The following is a 24,887-nucleotide window of genomic DNA, read 5'->3' as shown; positions in this document are numbered from 1 at the left end:
GTTCAGCCCAGTGGTACAACTTAAGCGGGGCTGCTTGTGACATGGCAGCCACCTTTTCATTATGTCATTGGTGAATAGGGCACATCGTTTGCTCAGTTATAGCTAACTTGTGTATTGTTCAAGTACATCCAATAGCTGAATTAATGAAATCAATCGAGTAATAATATATGCTTTGAAAATCACAATTAAAACGGAGCATCTTAAATATTTAGACAGTCTGATCACAGCCAGCCGATGCCATACTCATGGTACATCTCCTCAACCTAAATCAATAGAAGCAGGAATCAAAAGCCATGTTTGTACTATCCCACATCACAGACTCTCCAAAGACCGAATATACTGTTAGTGTGAGGCAAGAACAGCAAAGCAAATAGCCAAGCACACACGATAACAAGGCACATGTAAGTAACTTAACATTGAACATGCTTTCAAATGTTTATATAAGAACTGGAATTATGAACTGAATACCGATCCTGCATCAATTACATTTCCACCCTCCCAAAAGGGTGGGGGGCACTAAGTAAATAAACAGGAGACTCAGTTTTAGCAAACTCCTACTGGCCGAATGCAACTCTTCACTTAGCATTATTTTTTAATATAGTTTGATGTTTATCTCGCCATACATTACCTGATGGAAGGTACATGCCTTCACTGATAAAAACATTAAAACTAGTACTGAACCAAATGTTAGCGCACTAATTGGATGCTGCTCCCACTTGGGTCTCAGTGTTGGCAGGCAGCATATCTTGGAAAGCCAAGTTGGGAATCCCTGTAGCAATCTAACAGACCATTCTTCACCCAGCGCCCCCCACCCCATGGATACACTTTTATAGTGAGTCTGCTGTTCAGTAGTTGCTGACTGCACTGCTTGTAAGGACAGTCTGAAATGTTTAACCTTCTTTTATTTTCTTATAATTTGGATTCTGTCTGCGAGCAGGCTCCCAGTATTCACGTTGTTACATCTATTTTCGATAGCATGGTGGCAGCTTGTAGACCCAGTTTCATCTAAATCTATGGGTCTGCCACCAGACTACAGGGATCAGATTTAATATAAATGCCAGGACCCGCTGCACAGATGGCATGCTCTCAGAATCTGAATTAAAATATTAAAGCAGCTTTAGTTCACGAATATCAACTAGGCATTACTTCAAAGAAAGTCTAGATTTCCATATATTTTTCAATACAATGTGGGTTAAGAAGCTTTTCAAAATTTTAGTATACATGTGAAAGGCATGCTTTAGATTTCAGAAATGTGCATCCAAATGAGCACTCATACACATCAGAATCCACTAAAAACTAAGAGGTACAAACAGGCTGTACATGCTAGATAGAAAATATACAAGTTACACACAAAAACAAGAGATCACCTCAATCACTCCAAGAGAAACTCTGGTTGCTGGAAGTTTGAGAGAGCATAAAGACTGTAGACTGTCTGGAAGAAGGCAAGTGCTGTCTTGCCTAGTTCATAGAGGAAGAGAAGGAGGGTGGGGAAAGGAGGAGGAGGGTGGGGAAAGAAGAGAGAGTGGAAAGGAGATTAACAGAAATAATTAAGGCAGAAGTACATGTTTGAAGATATTAAAGCGGGAAGGAAAAGGAGGAAAAGCAAAACTTGGTTTTAGAGAGTCTCACAAACTAGTTTTGCTATTAACATTCATACGTCACAATTTAAAAATTGCACAGTTGTGGATTGTTTATACACCATTTCCATTCAGAATCAATTGAAAATACTGTGAATAACTGCAACATTAATCATCACTTCATATTTAGCATTTGAAACATTACCATTTTTGAAAATGTTACCACTTTGGAAGGACTGATAACTCTCCAGATTTTACTGATTAATAACATTATTTATAGGTGGACTATTCACAATTTTTTATATGACCAACACATTCAGTTTTACAGTAAATTCAGTAGTAACCAAAAAGCTACTCTAGTTACTGAAATTGCTGCATTGAAAATTAGATATTAGTGAAACCAGACCAGACAAAGTTACATTTCTAAGGAAAAAAAGTTCATGGCTCAGAACTGCAACAGGACACAAAATTAACGGTGATTTTCTCACTCTCACCTCTCCCCAAAGGATGGAATTGCTCACTTGAGAGCAGATACTTCATTAGTGCACCTTCAGGAAACTTGGCCACCTCCCTGTCGCCTTGAGCTTGGCTTACTTCCTAGATTTCGATGCCAATCCTGGCACTCAGCCCAAATCTAAGGATCAGTACCATCGGTTTCAAGTCCCCAACTGCTGATTTTCCCTTTTATTTTGTTAACTATGAATCTAAAGGGTCATAATTTCCCCATATTCATCAGACTTGGAAGGTCACACTCACTTCAGAGACAAGCAAAAGAAATGCATTTAAGTTGTTGGTTGAGTCTTACAATTTCCAGAGATCGAAATGTATTTATCCTGGAAATATGAGAATCCGTATGTTCTACAGTTCTCTTTTTATATTATATACACAAGTGTGGAATAATTACATTTCCTCCTCCCTTTCAGTCCTCCACTCTCATCCATTAGTGAAAGGCAGACAATTTATTCCAAGCCTCTGCTTTGTTACTCTAGGATCCAGTTATTAGAATTAATGGAAATGTGACTTAGGGTGAGATTGGAACCTGGTGCACACTCACAATTGTAGACATAAAACCACTTTACATCACCAATATTCCAGACTAGCAAATCAAACCCACTGGTTATCCTACAGTAAATTCCAATAAAACATTGTAGGTAATAAAATACTATGAAAACAAAAGTCATCTGTCCTGCAATGAAACATGTCACTCTTCACTGGGGTCCCAAAACAGAATGTAGTAAGCTATTGTCCTGAAAATCTCAGCATAATTTAAAAATCTGGATGCACTGGATAGGCTACTTTGCACTGCCCTGTGGAAAAACATTAAGGGCAGGACAGGGTTAAGATGGCATTTTTTTGAACTTCTCCAAAACATGTTAACAAAGGTGATTCAAAAATATTTATTATAATGAGATCAATGATTGTACAATTCCATAAATCTCCAGGCTCTTTCAGTAGTCTCACCCACCACCTGTTTAAAAAAAATCTTTAAGCAACAAAGTTTTTCCAGGACCTCAATAGTTAAAATGCTAATGGAGAGGTACTCAGTCTATATTTCATTACTTATTTCTACTCATTTTTCATCTGAAATTATCTATGCTGCAATTTCTGCTTCAGCTACTCCTTTATAAATTGCATCCCCATCTCTTTTATTTCTTGCCCTTTAAGCTGCGCACATGTAGAGCTTGCTTCTTTTCCCTCAAGGTTCTCCACACAGGCATATGTATAGTGCAGGATTCTGCCGAGAATTCTCTGGTTCAGTAAAAGTTTGAACAGAAACTCAAGTTGAGTTGTGGAGGGGCAGGTCCACATCGCTGGTTTTTAGCTAGATACTCCAGTTTACATTAAATGGAGTAGGAGGCAAGTTATTATATACCTCCTAGTCAGTACTGCTCAGTTTAAGTGGCTTTTTCTTCCTCACAGCAGAAACCGGGTTTGCCAACTCCTTGAAATTAGATTTTAATGCTCTAACTCACCTCAAATTAGCACAAGGGAATACATTACTGCCTTGAGTGTGTCAGGATTAGTTATAATGCCTAGTATTTGAGAGCTGGGAAAAATTAATTTCCTCTGCTGTATCTCAATTAGAGGCAGATAATCACAAATCACTGTTCCGAGGAACATATTTTTCCTTCTAGGAACTGTAGTAAGCGGACTTGGGAATTCCACAAAGAATCCATGTATCTTAATTATCTGAACAGAAAAAAAATGATGTTCATAATTAAGGAAACCACACTCAGCTACTGAAAATAAGACATGTTCCTTTTGCACAGATTCTTAGGTGAAAGCTGGGATATAACTAAGACTAGTTTAAAAGATTTTTAGGGAACCATTTTGATCGAGAAAGAACAATTCATACTTTATAGCTGCTTCACAGAAAAAGAATAAGATTAATACACATACATTTTATATACAAATTGAAAAGTAATCACAACTGACTGAAGAGAACTGTTATATCCGAGAAAAGGATTGCCCGTTCCTCACTAATCAATATTACCAGGGGAATTTTTACTAAGAGATACCAGAGGCAAAAGAATAAAGACCAATTATCCATTGTCAAGCTGTTTCTCGTTTCCTGATAAATATATTTTAGGAAGTCCAAGATTGTAGCAAAAACAACTGTTGAATGTATGGTAAGTCATTACTTCTCAGGTTACAGGAATGACGATGTGCAAACGCGCTTAGCTTTAGGCATTACGTCACTTCTGCATTCCTTGGGTCAATTGTTTACCATAACAGTTCTCAAATAGTCATGGTCGACAAGAATACAGGTCACGGACAAATACATACTTTTAATCAAATAGTCGTCTTTTGATGGTTTGACACATACCTGCAGCCTGCCTCTGTCTACTGGCTTGCTCACGAGTTTTACCACAATATCAGGCACCAAACTAACTGTTATTAATAAAATTATAGTGAGCCAAGCTGAAACAGAAGTCAGCATCTGTGCAAACACAAAGTACATTCTTTGTTGGTTCAGGAAAGGCCTAAGAAGAATAAGAAATTAAAAATCATTAAGTTCAGTATTTTCAAGCCACATACAATTTATATACAAAAAGTGAGCAAAGTCTACTTGCACACTGCAAAGTGTTCGCATTTTCTTCTTCAAAGTTGATATAGATCCAACATAAAAGCCAAGTCGATTTACAGAGACTACTGTTAAAATCCATATTAAACCTGTGAGATCTAGCAACAATCTGATTAAGCTAGGAGAGTTGTGGATCAATTACTATATGAATTATAAAAGTATATCAGCTAAATCATATCTTCAAAATGGTCACTAAAAATATAAAGCTGCACTGTAAAAATGGTCAAATTCAACGGCATCGACATTGAGTATTGAGCAGAACTCACGTTAGCTTGCAAGTATTTTTGCTCTTCCCGGAGATTCCTGAAGACAAAGCACTTTTAAAATTTAGTTGGTGTGAATTTAGCAAAACACTGATATTTCAGGAATGCAGAATTATGGCACAATTAAAATAGTATACTTCCCGTTATGCCATACATTTATATAAACCTAAATACACAGCAGAAACAACAAAATGTTTGTTGTGACAAGTAATGAAGATATAAAACTCAATGTTCAAAATCTTCAATGTACTCTGGCATTCTTTCATCAAATTTACATTCTCTCATAACTCCTGAGTGTGCTTCTTCACCATGCAGTGGAACAGTTCACTTGGGATAGCTATAAATTGTAAGATGTAAATACAGGATCCTCATTGTTTTAATATGGGCTCATTAGCTATCAGAATTGAGAAATAACCTCCTAGATCAAGGACCAACAAATAACATTTCATAAACTATGCCGTTTAAAAAAAAGTCACTTGATCTCATCGAATGAGTCAAAACACAATTTGTTAACTGCGCTTAGAATTCTGGCAAGGTGTAGCCTTCTTAAATGGTACTGCAGATGTTCACATTTACTTACCATATGATGCCACCCCAAAAGAAAGAGAAGATGACAAAAAAGGCTAAAGAACCCCATATTACAAAGTGGTTGAACCATGTCCAGTATCGAGTGTCCAATACAAGCTGAAAATGTAATAAAAGAACAATGAAAATATAAAGGCTATGTAATCAACAACAAATGCCAGAGTTACTTTTGCAATGTTTTCCTTTACTGTTCTACACCTTACTCTAAAACCCAAACTGCTGCCAAATTGCAGTAGTTACGCAAGTAAAAGATTTTATTGTGGAGAGAAAGCTGGGAATATAAAACAAATATCTGCATAATCTCTAAAGTCAAAAGCATTAAATTAAATGCTTATCCGACTAATTCAGAATGTGCCACGAGAGTAAGCAAATGAAAGCTTACTACGAAAGAAAGAGTAACGGCTCTTTTTAAAATTCACCAACTCCCAAGCACACATTGTTTGAACCAGTGTTGATATAACATTTACTGTATATAGAAAGCACGTGATGCCAAACATTCAGCTTCCCAGAAATAAGTTCAAATAGGAATGCTTCTATTAGAAATAGCATGAGGGTGCAATACAGGAAAGATTTGGCTAGTTTATAAACCAAGGTACATAAGAACATAAGAAATAGGAGCAGGAGTAGGCCAATCGGCCCCTCGAGCCTGCTCCACCATTCAATAAGATCATGGCTGATCTGATCCTAACCTAGTGATGGAGTCAGTTTAAGGTCCAGCCATCAGATGACTGAATGTTACCTAAATACTGCGAATGAAAGGCTGTTTCCAGTGGGGTCCCGCAAGGCTCAGTAATAGGTCCCTTGCTTTTTGTGGTATGTATTAATGATTTGGACTTGAATGTGGGGGCTTGATCAAGAAGTTTGCAGATGATACAAAAATTGGCCGTGTGGTTGATAGTGAGGAGGAAAACTGTAGACTGCAGGAAGATATCAATAGACTGGTCAGGTGGACAGAAAAGTGGCAAATGGAATTCAATCCAAGAAGCGTGAGGTAATGCATTTGGGGAGGGCAAACAAGGCAAGGGAGTACACAAGAAATGGAAGGATACTGAGAGGTGTCAATGAACAAAGGGACCTTGGAGTGGATGTCCACAGATCCTTTAAGGTAGCAGGACAGGTAGATAAGGTGGTTAAAAAAGGCATATGGCATACATTCCTTTATTAGCTGAGGCATAGAATATAAGAGCAGGGAGGTTATGCTAGAACTGTATAAAACATTGGTTAGGCCACAGCTTGAGTACTGTGTGCAGTTCTGGTCACATTACAGGAAAGATGTGATTGCACTAGAGAGGGTACAGAGGAGATTTACGAGGATGTTGCCAGAGCTGGAGAATTATAGCTATGAGAAAAGATTGGATAGGCTGGGGTTGCTTTCTTTGGAACAAAGGAGGCTGAGGGGAGATTTAATTGAGGTATATAAAATTATGGTAGGACTAGATAGAGTGGATAGGGAGGACCTATTTCCCTTAGCAGAGGGGTCAGTGACCAGGGAGCATAGATTTAAAGTAATTGGCAGAAGGATTAGATGGGAGCTGAGGAGAAATGTTTTAACCCAGAGAGCGGTGGGGGTCTGGAACTCACTGCCTGAAAAGGTGGTAGAGGCAGACTCAACTCATTTAAAAAGTACTTGGACGTGCACTTGAAGTGCCCTAAGCTATAGGGCTACGGACCAAGTGCTGGAAAGTGAGATTAAGCTGGATATCTCTTTTTCGGCTGGCACAGACATGATAGGCCGAATGGCCTCCTTCTGTGCCGTAACTTTCTATGATTCTATGCAGTTTATTTTTATTTTTCCACTTTATGTAGATTTACAAACAGGGTCAAACAAGAACTTGAGAATATTTAGACAAAATGAAAACCTAAACATGTTAATTGAAGAGAAAAGGTATTGGTGAGGAGGAATAGCATTAGACATACACAGAATTCAGAGGTGCTACAGTTCTTTGTTGTACTGTGTGATTATTCATAGAGGATTTCAGAGAGCTGAAAACACAGAATGAAGGAAATCTCAGCATATATGAGATGGCAAGAATGGTAAATCTGGCCACGTCAGGGTAGAAATTAAAATCAGCACCGTCTTTATATGAAGACGTAGCATACTTCTACAAAATTCCTTGCTTTATTTTAACAAAAGCTTCAGTCCTGGGTTAACGCCCGCATTGAAACACCGCAGAGAAGAATTTTGTGAGAGTGGATTAGGAGTTTGTATGAGAATAGCATCGATATTAGTTTCTATCTTTTAATGACAAACAAATCAGTTGATTTCTAAACTGTGCGCTTTTTGGTTATGGAGAAATCACTCTTTAAGACTGTATTTTCTGATCACCAGAGAATTAAGCATTTTTTTTTGTACTTTTGTCTTGATAAAGCATCACGGAGGCCACCTCATTCTCTGCAGCTTCAGGCCAGGCACCATCTGAAGTTAGGATGGGAAACCGGCTTCAATGGTCCAAGTCCTGTATCAATATTGCCAGGTGCTTTAAGACCTGGTGACTAGTCTCCCTAAGATTTTTTACTTCATCCTTCTTAGGATATATTTGGTTTGCATACAAAAAGGTAGGTGGGATATTGGGTGAAGTATCTCATGGTCATTGCTACCTGCTGGAACTCATATCTGATCACCTATGGGGGTTGGAGAGGAATTTCCTAGAATTCTTTTTCTCCCTGAATTAGTCTAGGAGTTTTTTTTATTTTAATCTCCCAGGAGATTACAAGGCTGTTTGTGGGTGAGGAGTATTGTGGGTCATGTTGCTTAATTGCAACATGGCTGAATAGGACAACCTGGATGGACCAGCTCGTCTTTTTCAATCTGTCTTTATCGTATGTTTATGCTCAGTACCTTCCCACACCCAATGCAGCCAAGGTCAGCAAATTTGGAAAATTGATACCTGTGTCCTATTCTACAGTGCCCTGCTCTCAATTGATAAATTTTCGACAGACAGGATCTGTGGAATGTAATAGCAGCTGTGCAGAGCAGAGACCTGCAATGATCATAGCATGCTACCTAGGATGCAGTTCAGAATCAATGACGCCTTTATTAGAGGAAAAGGATAAATTTCACCATAATGCAGATGCATATAGCTTTTGGTTCTAAATATGGATACATAATTAAGGCAGAATTTTCCTTTAATGGTGAATATTACACAATCTTGATAAACATGGGATAAAATTGTGCTGGGGGGGCACAGTGTAAGTAAGAATGAACCATAAACTGAAAAGAACTTTATTTTCACATCTGCCATAGCTTAACAATAAAATATAGGTAATTTTAAAAAGCACAGACCTTCAAATTAACTGTAAATACCAAAACAGTAAAGACAACTGTCCCAAATGTCCAGTTTCCATAAACCTGCAATAGATAATACAAAGTCAAACACTGCATGCCAACTGAAAACACAAAAGGTTATTAAGATCGTACGCAGCCAACTAAAAACACAAAAGGTTATTAAGTAAGATCGTATGCAGCCGACATTTAATTCAGTTTTAAAATCCAAAATTAAAGACCAGAATTATTATTTTTTTTAAATCCTGACTAATTAATCTGTTACTAATAGGGCCTTTCAGCTTTCAAAGCCAAAAACAAAGTTATGCACTCATTGCAGTTAATGTCATGTACTGTCCAATGTTCAATGTAAATAAAATTGTTCATTACAAGTTGCTATGGGATCAAAACAGCTCTTTTTTGCGGCCTATTTCTGCGCTGGTCCTCTGCCAGGGTGGAACGCCTTCAGGTTTTCAATGTGCAAATTTACCAAATTTCAATTATATACAAGTAAAATGTTATGGTATTTGTTAAAATGAGTAGTAACGAACTGCAGAAAAATTCACCATCAAAAATAATCTATTTATATGCTGCACACTGGGGTGAGATGCAGATTTATGCCCACAACCATTCCCTATTAAACTGCCAATATCACCAACAGGAGGCGCTACAAGTTGCATTTATATAGTCAAAAGAAAAATACTGCGGATGCGGGAAATCTGAAATAAAAGCAGAAAATGCTGGAAATACTCAGCAAGTCAGGCAGCATCTGTGGAGAAAGAAACAGAGTTCACGTTTCAAGTCGATGACCCTTTGTCAGAACTGGAAGAAGTTGAAGATTAAACAGTTTTTAAGCAAGTACAGAGCCAGGGAAAGGAGGGGAGGAAAGAACAAAAGGGAAGGTCTCTGATAGGGTGGAGGGCAGGAGTGATTAAATGACAAAAGGGATGATGGTGCAAGGCAAGGAGGGTGGTAATGGGACAAGTAAAGAAACGAGATGGGTCTAGAGGAGCTGTAAATGGCAACATGGTTTTGTGGGAGTTAAAATTACCACTTATATATATCTGTTCCTCTACTTCAGATGGTCATTAAAGATCCCATGCCACTATCTAAAGAGCTGGGAGTTCTCCCAGAATCCTGACCAACATTCCTCCCTCAATCAACACCAGAAAAAGATTAACTGATCATTCATTCATTTGCTGTGCAAAAAAATGACTGCTGCATTTGCCTAAAAAGCAGTAATTGCACTTCAAAATAATTAATTGTACGTAAAGTGCTTGGGGATGGTTCTGAAAGACACGATAAGGCGCTAAATAAATGCAAGCCTTTCTTTATTTGAGTACTAAGTAAATTAAATGAAAATATTTGATTAATATAGCAAGATAGTCACTTGGGGGTCAAATTTAGGATGGCCGAGCTGGTGCGTTCGTGGCGGGGGGGTTCCTAAAATTGGGGAATCCTGGAGCAGGTCTGGAGCCTGGCTCCAACCCACCCACTTCCGGATTCCCCAATGACGCGAATCGGTGCGCGCGCAGCCCCCCAATGCAATTAAAGCCAGCGGGATGACAGTTTAGATAGTTAGGGAGGTACTTGAGGTTGTTGACAGACCTCATTGGGAAGAGATTTTAGACTCTCCTCAGCATGTTTCCCATGCTGTGGGAAACACTCCCTGTTGTTGCAGACTTGTTTCAGTCAGCAGCCATTGGGAGATGCAGAGGATTCCTTGACAGTTGGGGGGGAATACCTTTCATTGGAGCAGGGCACTGTCACCTCAGACAAAGTTTTGCCTGCCACACCGTTGTCTCCACACTCAAAATTATTACATCATACCCTAAACTCTGCTGTCCAAACACATTTACCTACTTCGCAGATCTCCTCACACTCACACCATCAGGATGGGGGAGGGGTTCCATAGCTGCGTTCATCACTCCATTGGAGGATGAGCATCACCACCAGCCTCGCCAGGCATTCCGTCCACCTCCGCCACGTGGAGCTACACAACACAGTGCTGCGCAACAGGCACCTGCACAAAGTAGTCGCGCAACTACACATACACCCACTGTAGAGTGACCCAATGGGTGGCATCAAGGGTGTTCATGGAGAACCTCATGAAAGGACCTTATTGCACAAGCCAGTCAAGAATGGCCAGGACGTGGCAGTAGTGGTGACAATATAATATGTAATGTGAGTTGATCAGAAATCAAACATAAGTAAAAACCATGACAAACCCTCAAACACCCTTGTGCATCCCCTTCATGCTCACGACACATTTGCCTTACGCTTCCTACTACACATACGTGATGCATGCCCTGTGGCTGCAGCATAGGTAGTGGAAGGTTGACTGAGGCTGACCGTGAAAGAGATGCATGACAGGGTGAGTATGAGACAGAGCCATGAGATTGCATGAGGATTGAGTTGAGAGGTAGTGGTGGGATGAGTACTGGGGAGGTGAGGAAGCGCAGGTAAGATGAGGTTGAGGATTCAATGGGTGTGAGGAGTGATGTGACAGAGTAGTGTTGGCAGTGCAGAAGGAGGTGTGGGGTGGGGGCGGTGATGTGGCAGACGGAGTGTAGGGGAATGAGTAAGAGTACTCACTTCGGCTGACCTGGTTAGGTCATTGAAGCGCCTCCTGCACTGTATGCAGGTGCGTGATATGTTGGTGGTGCAGGTGACCTCCTCTGCCACCTCAAGCCAGACCTTCTTGGTGGCAGAGGCAGGCCACTTCCTCCCGTCTGCCAGGGAGAAGATCTCCCTCCTCCTCCTCCTCCTCCTCACCCCATCCAGTAAGACCTGGAGTGAGGCATCATTAAACGTGGGAGCAGCCTTCCCCCTGGGCTGCTCTATGCTGTAATTTTGCCTATTTTCTGCAGCGTCAGTCAGTGGAGGAATGCCCCTTTAAATAGAGCTCCTCCAACTGACAGTCTATGATGCGGGTGCGCAGTCCGCCCGCGGGGCAGCTTTCCAGCGCGAAACCCGGAAGCCAAGGTAAGTGGCTTCAATTTACTTACGATTGCGTGGGACACCCACCAATTTTACTGGGCGCGTTACCCACGCGCCCAGTCGACCCCCCCGCTGCCAACCCGTCTCCCTCCTCATATCGGGCCCTTGGTTTCTGAGTATTTTGATACAGATTCCCTTATTCACAAACTATTTAAATGATCAAAGTTGACAAGATGAAAACAACACTAATGAAAATACTGACCTGACCAGTGTCTGCAAGGGTTGAATTGTTGTAGAGGAAATAAGCCCCAAAGAAAAATATTAGCCCATTAAACAGCCCCAGAAATGTCCAATAAAGGAAAGGTTTCCACTGTAGCAATGCATTATTGGCAATATTCCTGCATAAGATACAAAAAAAAGATTTCACAGACATGGCATATCTGTACTAAGATTTCAGATTCCCTCAGAACATTGCCCAACATACTGACAGAAAATGTAAGGGCATATATTGCATACATTGTGTATCATTATTTGTACTTACTAGAGCTGTTGAATTGAAATGGTTACAAAGACAACACTTCTTACCATTAACACAAACCAGAAGATTATTTAAAAATACTCGGCTGTGAACATTGCTCTGGGATGTGTTTCACAACCGCTAACAAATTTATAACTTATAAAGTACCATCCCCTCTGAAGTGTGTAAACACAAATTTCCTGAGGTCAGGACTGCAGTGAAAACAAACTCTGCACTGTAGTGCTGCACAAAAGTTGTTGAGTTATAGCGGAACTACTTTAAAAAATTTGAACAGTTATCGAAGAGCCTTGTCATATAATTTTTATTTTAGGTTACATTTGCAGCAGTAGTCGTGCAAATTCACCACAAAGCAGTAGTAAGAAGCCAGTGACACTTGCTTTGCTTTAACTATGAATCCTGAGCAGAATGATGGTCCATACTGTGTCAGGTCCAACAGACAATACCCTAAAATCCAGTGCCTCAGGACATGCACTGAAATCAAAATCCACCTACAAACAGCAACAACTTGAATTTATATAACACCTTTAAGGTAGTAAAACGTCCCAAGGCGCTTCACAGGAGCGTTATCAGGCAAAATTTGACACCGAGCCACATAGGGAGATATTTGAACAGGTGACCAAAGATTAACGTAATTTCCCTCGTGAAATCATGCCCATGGATAGATATTACATAGAACAGAATTACATTACATAGAATTTTACAGCAGGCCACTTGGCCCAATAGGTCTATGCCGGTGTTTATGCTCCACACGAGCCTCCTCCCACCTTACTTCATTTCAACCATATCCTTCTATTCCTTCTCCTAATTTGATTTTGTTATTTTCTGTTAGCTGTATTTAAAACCAGTTTCAGTGAGTCACCCCTCCATTAACTTTTAATGGCATTGCCCTTTAAGGGAAAGCACTTTATGCGATAGATTTTAACTGACAGGCAGCTGACCAGCGGAGCACGCTGGACCGGTCAAAATGGACTCATGCCTCATTGCCATACAGCCGGTGGGCTACGGGTGGAAAACGAGCTCCCCGGGGCAGCCCGCCGCAATATTGGGTGGCCAGGCCGTCCTCCAAGCCCAGAAGGCTTAGGCTTTCCAGCGCCGTCCTGCTGGTTTTCTGGTGAATCTGGGTTGGAACGGACTGGAAATACAAGGGCCAGTTAGATTAAAATGTAGGAAACAGTGCTGACTCAGTTCAAATGCTGGACACAGGGGCCACCTATTAGACCCAGCACCTAATGTTTAAAAGGATGGTGGAGGAGGGGCCTGAAAGGTCAAATCAAGGAATGGTTCAGTACAATCGCTCTCAGAGCTCAAGAGCAGTGTCAAGAATTTTGATAAAAATAGTTGGCCAATTTTCTTTTTTGTTTTTAAAGTCAGCTCAGCGGCTGCCTCTTGCTCCAGTCTCCACACCTAGTCTGGCATGCTTTCTAGGAGAGTCCTCTTCTAGCATGCAAATGACCGAGGCCAGCAATAGGGGGCATCCCTGGGATGGATGGAAGTCAATGTAAAGCCTTGGCCGAAATGTACAAACCCAGGCAGTTATTCCCTTTGAAATTCTGAGCACCACAGTGCATACACATCATACATGGCATAGTACATATAAGGACCTTCTCCAGTAAGAACACTGACTGTCCAGACAATTCCTCCCCTTGAACTGCAGAAGGAAGCTCTGTAAAAATGAAAGAAAAAGTCCTGCTGGACAGTCTACATTATCAAAGGATTAACTAGGTATATGAAGGCTGGGTGAGATAGCAGCTTCAGAGGCAATTCTCAGAATGTAGTGGCAAAACAGAGAGAGAGAGAGAGAGAGAGAGAGAGTGTGTGTCCATTCTTCCTTCTCCATGGAAGGACAAAAGCACATTACCCTCTCATTCCCCACGGTGGCTGTACCTGTGCTCCTCTCCACTGAATCAGTGAATCTCCTGATAAAATATTTTAAATTCAGGGGATATCATGAACTGGAATCATAGCATGAAGTTAATTCAATTAAAGTACAAGTAGAAGAATTTTCAAAGTGTCTATTGACACTACCGTGTCAGCCGATGAGTTGCACGGTGTCAGCAATGAGTTGGGTGAATGAGGCAACACCCTTTCTTCATACTCCAAATTGGGAGTGTGCTTGTGAAAGCACAGAGATCCTATCACGAGTAGCCTAACAGGTTTTGTGGGATTTCTAGCCTTTGTTATCCTGTAGCTCCTAGGTCATGATACTATAATTATTCTGCCTATTTGTTTTGGCTAAATCAGCTCCTGCTAATGTCACAAACTGCTATCAGTATTAGATATTTAAAAGGTAACGAGAGTTATTACTTACCTGTAGAGGGAGGGGTCTTTTCTCAGCATTTCAACACTCATATGCTGTTCCAGCAGACCATATGCCAAGATTGGCAGAGAAGTGAAGCAGATGTTATAAAATGTAAGATAAGTTGCATCATAGAGTGGCTTATGGGAAGAAAGAGAGAAACAAAAAGTAGTTGAGTGTAAAATTCCACAACTGAAGTAACAAATTCCAAAATCAAGCAAACTAAATTGCTCAGTTTTAATTTTGTAGTTCACGGGAGGGGATGTGAAAGAGGAAAGAAAGGAAAAAAAAGGATTTAGTTTATTGTTCAACCCAAAGAAATGTGACATGGCAACCCAATTTAGGTTTGAGAACTACTGTTCCCAGCAGTTACTGCCTCCCAAAAGATCAAGGGCAAGTTTACAAATTATAGGCACCTGCCGCTAATCAGTAATACAGACCTACAGGGCAATACTAACCTGCTGAGAAAATCCGCAGAAGAACTGGTACAAAAACTGAGGTAAGATGAAGCAAAGATTCTGTAAAAGAAATAACACCAAATAAATTTGGGCAATTCACAAAGATAAGCGCCTTGGGACGTTTTACTACTTCAAAGGTGCTACATAAATGAAAGTTGTTGTTTAACCTGTCTAGCTCATGCTTTCATAGAAATGCCATTATTCTCCTAATCACAGCGTTTAACCACCTCCCAAATGACAAAATTTTATGAATATGAGCCAGCAGCTATTTAAAATCAGATCAGTGAATGATACTGGAAGGTATAGTCAACAAATATTTCATTAGACAGTATTTAATATTCAAAAGTTTTAATCTAAAGACTGCTGGAGCAGTTTCAGGAAAGTTCCCATCTCCTTAGGTTGGCCAGTTTTTCTCATTTTCAGCTGACGTAGTGATGCTGAAAGAAATTCCATTATTGTGATAAAGCTAACGCAAAACTACTAAATACCTAAAACACAGTTTTACACAAAATACTACCCGTGCTTATTCTGTCTTCTCATTCATTCCTGCTTTTCATTCTTCTTCCCCATTCTCTAACTATATATGCAATTTTACACTTCCCCACCCCCCCCCACCCCATCCCCCTAACAGACTACTATAAAATCACTTACCTTTCTCTTCACCTTGGAGACAAGGCAAGATTCTTACAAAAGATTGCAACTACCTTAAAAATGCCATTTTTATAGCAAATTATAAGCCCACCTGGTTCTGAAAAGCATGCTGAAACCTGGAAGGGCCACTGCTGGCTGTGCCTGGATGAGTAAAAATGTCAACTAGCCTTGGCTCAGTAATAGCACTCTCTCTTCTGAGTCAGACGGTTGCTGGCTCAAATCCGAATCCAGGGACTCGAGCACAATCTACGCTGACTGTCTTTTGGATGAGACATTAAACTGAGGCCCCATCTGCACTCTCACATGGACATAAACGATCCCACGGTCTCCCAATCTCCTGGCCAACATTTACCCCTCAACCAACACCTAAAACAGATTATCTGGTCATTATCACATTGCTGTTTGTGGGACCTTGCCGGGCGAAAATTGCCTGCCACATTTCCTACATTACAATAGCAACTACACTAACGTGATTCAGGCCGTGACAGGCAGGCGCACATGGTTTGCAGAGCAGTTGCATTAATAAAGGTTCGATATCATTTAGAAACTAAGATGTTAATTAAGTTTAATGAAGAACATCCAGCTACAACAAACCCATGGACTTTGAAACCACATTGTGAATGAAGCTGTAAGCCCGTGCATACCTAGAAACAATTCTATAGTTTTAAAATAATTTAGTACCATATTGTCAAGTGCAATTTACATTGAAATGGATGTTACAAAAATCTATCCATAATTTTTCAAAATGTTTTAATACAAAGAAATTACAGTTTCTCCTGAAGACTAATCTGGCTAAAGCTAATTTTGCTAATTTCAGACAGGGTTGAGGTAAGCACATTACAACTGGTCTCAGTGTCCTTGGGTAAGGGATAGGAATAATCAGTCAGCATTCCTGCACTTGATCATTATCCAGCTGATCTCGGTTGGATTCGTGAACCACAAGTCGCGAGTTCAAATCCTACCATGACAAGTTGAGAGATTGAATTCAATAAATCTGGCATTTGTGAGCAGACGCTAGAAAAAAAAAATCATGAAAGCTGCCAGATGGCTGTAAAAACCCAACTGGTTCATTAACGTCAGAGGAGGAGGCCGGTCATCCCTACCCTGTCTAGCCGATTTATGACTCCAGTCCCACACATGGTTGACTCTTAGTGTCCCCTGAAGTAGCCCAACAAGCCACTCAGTTGTAAACAATCAGTTGTTCAATAGTAAGGGGGGGGGGGGGGGGGGGTGGTAATTGGGTGAACCTCAGCAACATATCAGGATAAAGAATTAGTCAATCTCAGTCCAGTCAACCCTGCAAAGTCCTCCTCACTAACATCTGGGGACTGGTCAAGCAACATCCTGACATAGAATCATAGAAAGGTTACAGCATGGAAGGAGGCCATTCGGCCCATCGAGTCTATGCAAAAGCAATCCAGCTAGTCCCACTCCCCCGCCCTATAACCCGTCGCCCTGCAAATGTTAGCCTAACATCACTAGTAGGGAAAATGCTAGAGTCTATTATGAAGGATGTGATAACAGGACAATTAGAAAACATCAACGGGATTAGACAAAGTCAACATGGATTTATGAAAGGGAAATCATGTTTGACAAACCTACTGGAGTTTTTTTTGAGGATGTAACTGGTAGAACTGATACGGGAGAACAAGTGGATGTGGTGTATTTGGATTTTCAGAAGGCCTTTGATAAAGGCCCACATAAGAGGTTAGTGTGCAAAATTAAAGCACATGGGATTGGCGGTAATATACTGGCATGGACTGAAAATGGGTTAACAGATAGGAAACAGAGAGTAGGAATAAATAGGTCTTTTTCGGGGTGGCAGGCAGTGACTAGTGGGATACCACAGGGATTAATGCCTGGGCCCCAGCTAGTCATAATATATATCAATGTTTTGGATGAGAGAACCAAATGTAGTATTTCCAAGTTTGCTGATGACACAAAACTAGGTGGGACTGTGAGTTGTGAGGAGGATGCAAAGAAGCTTCAAGGTGATTTGGACAAGTTGAGTGAGTGGGCAAATACATGGCAGATGCAGTATAACGTGGACAAATGTGAAGTTATCCACTTCGGAAGGAAAAACAGAAAAGCAGAGTATTATTTAAATGGTGATAGATTGGGAAATGTTGATGTACAAAAGGACCTGGGTGTCCTTGTACACCAGTCACTGAAAGCAAACATGCAGGTTCAGCAAGCAGTTAGGAAGGCAAATGGTATGTTGGCCTTCATTGCAAGAGGATTTGAGTACAGGAACAAGGATATCTTACTGCAGTTACACATGGCCTTGGTGAGACCACACCTGGAGTATTGTGCGCAGTTTTGGTCTCCTTACTCAAGAAACGATATACTTGCCAGAGGAAGTGCAGCGAAGGTTCACCAGACTGATCCCTGGGATGGCATGACTGTCGTATGAGGAGAGATTGGGTCGGCTAGGCCTGTATTCACTAGAGTTTAGAAGAATGAGAGGAGATCTCATTGAAACGTATAAAATTCTGACAGGGCTAGATAGACTGGATGCAGGGAGGATGTTTCCCCTGGCTGGAGGCCTAGAATGAGGGGTCACAGTCTCAGGATACAGGGTAGGACATTTAGGACTGAGATGAGGAGAAATTTCTTCACTCAGAGGGCGGTGAAACTGTGGAATTCTCTACCACAGAAGGCTGTGGAGGCCAAGTCACTGAATATATTTAAGGAGATAGATTTCCAGACACAAAAGGCATCAAGAGGTATGGGGAGAGAGCGGGAATATCATATTGAGATGGAGGATCCGTCCATGATCATACTGAAGGGAGGAGCAGGCTCGAAGGGCCGAATGGCCTACTCCTGCTCCTATTTTCTATGTTTCCTTTCAAGTACTTATCCAGTTCTCTTTTGAAAGCCACGATTGAATCTACCTCCAACACTCCCCATGGCAGTGCATTCCAGATCCTAACCACTCGCTGCGTAAAAAAGATTTTCCTCATGTCACCTTTGGTTGCTTTGCCAATTACCTTAAATCTGTGTCGTTTGGCTCTTGACCCTTCCGCCAATGGGAACAATTTCTCTCTCTCTATTCTGACCAGACCTTTCGTGATTTTAAATTTCTCTATCAAATCTCCTCTCAACTTCTCTGTTCCAAGGAGTACAACCCCAGCTTCTCCAGTCTCGCCATATAACTAAAATCCCTCATCCCTGGAATCATTCTAGCAAATAGTTCTACTTACAGAATGATATCTAAGTAGGCATATCCAAGACTCATCCATCGCTGTCTACGGATACGTCTTGCCCCACCACCTTCATAGAAACATAGAAAATAGGAGCAGGAGTAGGCCATTCGGCCCTTCGAGCCTGCTTCGTCATTCAATATCATGGCTGATCCTCTATCTCAATACCATATTCCCGCTCTCTCCCCATAGCCCTTAATGCCTTTTGTGTCTAGAAATCAATCTATCTCCTTCTTAAATATATTCAGTGACTTGGCCTCCACAACCTTCTGTGGTAGAGAATTCCACAGAGTTGAAGGAGCAAGTTCCCGTTTGCACATGCACAGTAAAACGCAGAAATCGTGAACTTGCTCCTAGTAGTTCGCCAATGTTATGACAGCTTCAAATTAAAGGGCCATCGCAACCTGCAATCAGAGAAATCATTGAAAAGCGCCAACTTGCTTATCTGCCCTACTGGAAAGTAACTAATTATGCCACGAAACAGGTACACCTAAAAATACCAGGTCTAAACTAAGTTTTAACAATGCGAATAATCTTAATGACTGTTAAAAATTAATGACAACTAAAAATTAACTTTAAAAAATGTGGAGTTTCATATTACTCCTTATTTTAATAGTTTTTGGTCATTAAAAAAAATGTAAAAATTATTTTTTTTAAAACTTTTCCCTTTTGTCTTTAATTTAATTATTTCTTTGGCTTTTTATAAGAAAAATTAAAATTTTAATTTATAATGTCACAGAATACTAAGTTTAAATGAATGCAGTCTGAATCTGTGGGCGTGACTTCTCTTCCTAACAGATCTTGTGGGCATGGCTTCAGCTTCAGCTGATTTATTAATGACCCTCTCTCCATCATGATCAGGAGTGAAGCTGCTCCCTGATGATTTCACTTCCATTCATAATTTCTCTGATAATGAAGCAGATCATACCAGCCTACAGCAGGAACTGGACAACATCCAGACTAGGGCTGACAAGTGGCAGCTAACATTTGTGTCACAGGAATTCCAGGCAATGACCACCATAAACAAGTAAAAGCCCAACCTTCAACGGCACCACCACTACCAAGTCCTCCACCATTAACATACTGAGGGTCACCTTTGACCAGAAGGTTAACTGGACCAGCCATATCAACACTGTGGCTATAAGAGCAGGTTAAAGGCCGGGAACTCTAACAAATGGCTCACCTACTAACCCTTCAAAGCTTCTCCACTATCTGTAAGACTCAAGTCAGGAGTGGGATACAATACTCAACTGGAGTATGTCTGGATGGGTACAGCTGTAACAATATTCAAGACACTTGCCATCATTCAAGACGGAGCAGTTCAGTTGGTTGGCCCTGCTACTGGACTCAATATGCAGCCCCTCCTTGAACCCGCACATTGTATCTGCAGCACGTTAATACCTACATGCTGCACTGCAGTAACTCACCAAGCTAATTTTGATAGCGACTCCTTCCCCCCATGACCTCTACCACCAAGAAGGATAAGACCAGCAAACATCACCACCCTCAAATTCTCCTTCCAAGTCATCTACCATCCGCACTTGGACATATACTGCTATTGCTTCATCGTTGCTGGATTAATATCCTGGAAGTCCCTATCTAACACCATTGTAGGAGCACCATCACAAAGGCTGCAGCGGTTGAAGAAGGCGTCCTGCTGCCACCTCAGCAAACTTGCCAGTGCCATCCACATTCCAAGAATTTTTAAAAAAGAGTACACCTGTGTGGAATGTGTGAATGCTGGGTAAAGACAAGATTCGGCTCGGTTCTAATGGCACCGTTGACGAATAATCTGCCGATACACATTATTTAGATGCTGTGGTCATTTGGGTGAGGTGCTAGGGGGCAACTGGCATATAATGAATCGGAGCCAATGCCTCGAAGAGGGGAAGGGAGGAAAGGTAAGGGAATCAATGGAAAAAAAGGCAAAATAAAAATGAAAATAGAAAATACGGTAAAGATTCATTCAGATGTATATTCTGTCCTGAAAGGCATACCTTGTAAAAGAAATACTGCACAAGGTGTGCTATCCGAATGTAGTACAAATGTCCATGAGCAAGCAGAAGTTTCCGTAGGTGTTTAAACTTTGGTATTGCGTAATCACTATTTCGTGCTGCTTGACGGCCCTCTTTGCCCTTTAAACCTAAAATAAAAGGAAGACCATTTAAAACGATTCAAGACACGTATGGACTGCCACTTAAACAATCAGAACAGAGAAAAATAAAAGTTGTCTATTCCTGTCTGTTACTTAAAAAGGCCAGCTGCAAAGTATACAGAGTACCTGCTACAGAGCAACACTTATGGACAGCAAAATGTTATCTGTCTGCCCACTCATAGGTGTAGCAAGCCACAGATAATATGAAGATCATTGTAAAGATAACCAGGATAAAAGCAAGGGTAAAAGAACTCAAACTTTATAGACGTAATGGGCATGATTTCAAAAGTGAAAAACAGTTGGTTTGGGGGGGCATTCAAAATTGCAACTATTTGAGACCCGCCCATTTCCGGTTTCCCCAGGGGGTGGTGGTGGTGGGGTGTGACGAGGTGCAGTTGACCAACCCACTCCCAGGAGGCGGGTCAGGCCTTAAAACCTTTCAAGGAGGCTTTGGGCCTCCATTTTCCCACAGTTTCCGATTTCAACCCCGAGGCGCCGGGATTCCACGGCCTTCTCTTTCATGCCACGTGAAAGGAGGCGAGAAGGCCCGAGACTAACAGGTAGGTGCCTTTCTGGTACAGCTTGTAAACCCTGAGGAGGAGTGCTTCCCCCAGGCCCAACAAACCTACCTGCAGCGACCCCCTCCAACGATCGCGGACCCCCGACCCCTATCCCCTCCCACCCAATGATCGCGAACCCCCGATCCCGACAACCCTCTCGTGACTGACCCCCGATCCTTCCTCCCGTGCCAACCCATGCACCCCCCCCCCAATCCATTCAAACAAAGACCCTGAAGACGTCCTCTTCCTGGCTGGTCTCCCGTCCGATTGAGACCAGCCTGGCAATCAGGTCGGTCGGTAGACTGACAAAAAAAAAACGTCCTTACGTCAAAATCTTAAGGATGTCCAGGAAACCCGGACTTACGGAGTCAAAATCATGCCCAATATGTTTAGAGGAAGGGGAGCAGCACTTTCATTGCAATGTCCTCTACTCATCTATCCGATACTAAAAATAATGTTAAAAATAGTTACCAAGTATATTTGTGTTTATTTTCTCAATCCTTTGGAGATCAGCCATTCCAAGTATCCCTTCACAGCACTGTTACAGGCATGTCACAGCGGCTTCATAGGGATTTCTATACATTGTACAGTTCGTGCCAACTGTTTTATGGCTTAGGCACTACCTGATCCTATGCAAGAGCACCATGAATGCTGGTGTATAGAATTCCCTATGGAACTGCTCCATGACATCCCAGTGATTGGCTTGAATAGAGTGCCTCCCTGGAGTAAGTAGTATTGTTTAATTGGAGAGGGTGCGAAGGTGCAATGGAAACTTTGATGTTCACAATAATCTTAGTGAAAATGCAGAAGTACGAATTATTCATGAATAATATCACTCACAGCATTGTTCTGACTCCAAAATACATTTTCTTACCAATCCCAACATGTGCCTCTAGAACCATACTGACATCATTTGCACCATCACCAATTGCTAAAGTTACAGGATGCTCCTTTGTGTTCTTCACCATTTTTACAATCTAAAGAAAAAGAATATAAGGAGCTTTTAAGCTGGCCCAAACCATTTCTGGTACCCGTACGCGTTCACTACGTTGTCAAAGAAAGTTTCTTATTAGGGGGCCGAAAATGCACAATTTACGTAGATGGAATGGTACAAATTGTGGAACCATGCAGCCAAAATGGCTAATAGATTTTCACAGCAATGGGAGGTTACGGGGAGGTTTTCAGTGGTACATAGGCTGCTCTAGGGGTAAAAATGGACAAGGTTACAGGAGGTGGAAGTTGGCAGTCTTTGCGATGGAGAGGATATGGGTTTGAAAGGTAAAGCTCAGCACTGAATGGGATGCTGAGGTTGCGACAGCCTGATTTCGCCTTAGACAGTGGCAGGTGATAGGGATGGAGTTGGTGACAAGGGTAACAAATTTGGGCTGGGGGCCAAAGACTGTGGTTATGGTCTTCCAGGTGTGTAGCTGGAGGGAACTGTGACTCAACCAAGACTGTTGGACAAGCTGTCTGACTGCACAGAGATGGTTGAGAGTGGTGCTGGAAGTAGAGTTGGTTGACATCATCCTACACGTGGAAGCTGTGGATAATGTTGCCACAGAGCAACATGTAGATGAGGTAAAGGAGGGAGCCAAGAACAGATTCTTGTGGGTCTCTGGTTGTCATGATGTGGGGGTGGGAAGAGAAGTCATCCTTAGAGATGCTTTGATAGGCGAGAGTGTACCAAAACAAGAGCTGTCCCAACCATGCTGGACAATGTTGGAGGAGAATGCTGTGGTCAATCATGTCAAAGGCTGCAGAAGGTCCAGGAGTATTAATACTTCAGTCACAGAGCATGTTTTTCTTGACTTTGGTTAGATTTTGGTGTTGGAGGGCAGAAACCTGATTGGAGAGATACAAACAGGGAGTTGCAGGAGAGATGAGCACAGATTTAGAAGGTGACAATATGTTCAGGGGCTTGAGAGGAAATGGAGGTCGGTGATGGGACGATAGTTTGCGAGGACAGAAGGGTCACGGGTGTTTTTTTTTATTTGAGGAGAGGGGTGATGATGGCAGTTTTGAAAGGGAGGTGGACAGTGCCTGACGAGAGGAAACCAGTTACAATGTCAGCTAGCATTGGAGGCCAGGAAGGGAAGCTGGTTGATCAGCAATGTAGTGGGAATGGGGTCAAAAGAGCAGGAAATGGGCATCATGGACGAGATGAGCTTGGAGAGAGCGGGGGAAACTGTAGAGAAACTAGAGAGACATGGGGGTTCAGAGATTGGGTGGGGTGACCTGCAGGGAAAGTTTGATTTGGTGAGCAAGTGGAAGGGGGAGAACAGCACTGGCAAGTGAACAGATGGTCTCTATCTTGGTGACAAAAATCTTTTAACAGAAAAGTTATATCAATCATTACTGAAGTTATACTGGTAATTGCTAAATAGGGAAATTCTCTATCTAGTAATCAACTGCAAATTTTCAGTAAACTTGCGACAATGACGTAAGAAACAGTTTACTAGTCTTCAGTGAGCACTATTCAGTAACCTTCTATTTACTATACAAATCCAGAATACACTACAAATCTCATACCTCAGCTAAGAATGGTAAGGATTTAGGACAAATTACATTCAAATAAAACATGCAAAAGCAGAGCAGGGAGCAATCAATGCCCAAGCAAACTTGTACCCAGAGAAGAATGATTTTAACTAATTGGCCCCTTTGAATTCCTTGGCTAGTTTCGCTCCACACAGACGAATTTGGAAAATTTGTGGGCTGTTTCGTAAGCTGAAAAGTGGCATCAAGAAAGAAACTCCTGCTGAGAACAAAAGAACACTCGCTCACCTGATGAAGGAGAAAGCCTCCGAAAGCTTGTGATTTTCAAATAAAACAGTTGGACTATAACCTGGTGTTGTAAGATTCCTTACACTTGTCAACCCCAGTCCATCACCGGCATCTCCACATCATGAGAACAAAAGAGCTGAAGTTGGTAATGTGAAAGCACTGAGCGCAGGAAGAATGAATCACATTGTTCTAACTCAAAGGACTGGCAGCCCTGCTAATTATCTGTGCTAGCATGCTGACCGTCCACTTTGTGAGGGACTACAGAAGTTAGATTATCTATTTCTGGCATGGGCTTCCTGTTTTTTCTACAGAATATACACTCCTCATGCATCAGGATTTGGCTCCGGTGAGATTGGGGTTGCAGAATCATGAATAGTGTCCAAAAGCTATATTTCCTGTAACCTTGCAAGAGTCCCAAGCTCGTCCCTGCCCAGTATAAGAGCTTCATTCAGGAATCCCTTCTCAATTTTTGTTTTGACCAAGGCAGCCATAGGGATCTACGTGGTCATACAACAAAAGGAACTGTTTTTAAA

General features: G+C 41.5%; 1 protein-coding gene across 2 annotated transcripts in view; it reads right to left on the bottom strand.

Annotated features, from left to right (window-relative positions):
- Positions 1-24,887, bottom strand: part of atp11c (ATPase phospholipid transporting 11C) — a 113,656-nt gene that overhangs the window by 12,749 nt on the left and 76,020 nt on the right. For both annotated transcript variants that reach the window (XM_067997318.1, XM_067997319.1), the window contains exons 21-28: positions 22,448-22,550; positions 20,856-21,001; positions 15,005-15,064; positions 14,559-14,686; positions 11,975-12,110; positions 8,794-8,859; positions 5,506-5,609; positions 4,405-4,561 (exon numbers count right to left, since the gene is read on the bottom strand). In XM_067997318.1, coding sequence (XP_067853419.1) covers positions 4,405-4,561; positions 5,506-5,609; positions 8,794-8,859; positions 11,975-12,110; positions 14,559-14,686; positions 15,005-15,064; positions 20,856-21,001; positions 22,448-22,550 — 900 coding nt within the window. The remainder of the gene's footprint in view (positions 1-4,404; positions 4,562-5,505; positions 5,610-8,793; positions 8,860-11,974; positions 12,111-14,558; positions 14,687-15,004; positions 15,065-20,855; positions 21,002-22,447; positions 22,551-24,887) is intronic.

The sequence above is a fragment of the Heptranchias perlo genome, chromosome 15 (assembly GCF_035084215.1).
Source record: "Heptranchias perlo isolate sHepPer1 chromosome 15, sHepPer1.hap1, whole genome shotgun sequence".
Classification (NCBI taxonomy): domain Eukaryota; kingdom Metazoa; phylum Chordata; class Chondrichthyes; order Hexanchiformes; family Hexanchidae; genus Heptranchias; species Heptranchias perlo.
This window is presented reverse-complemented; position numbering and strand designations above follow the sequence as displayed.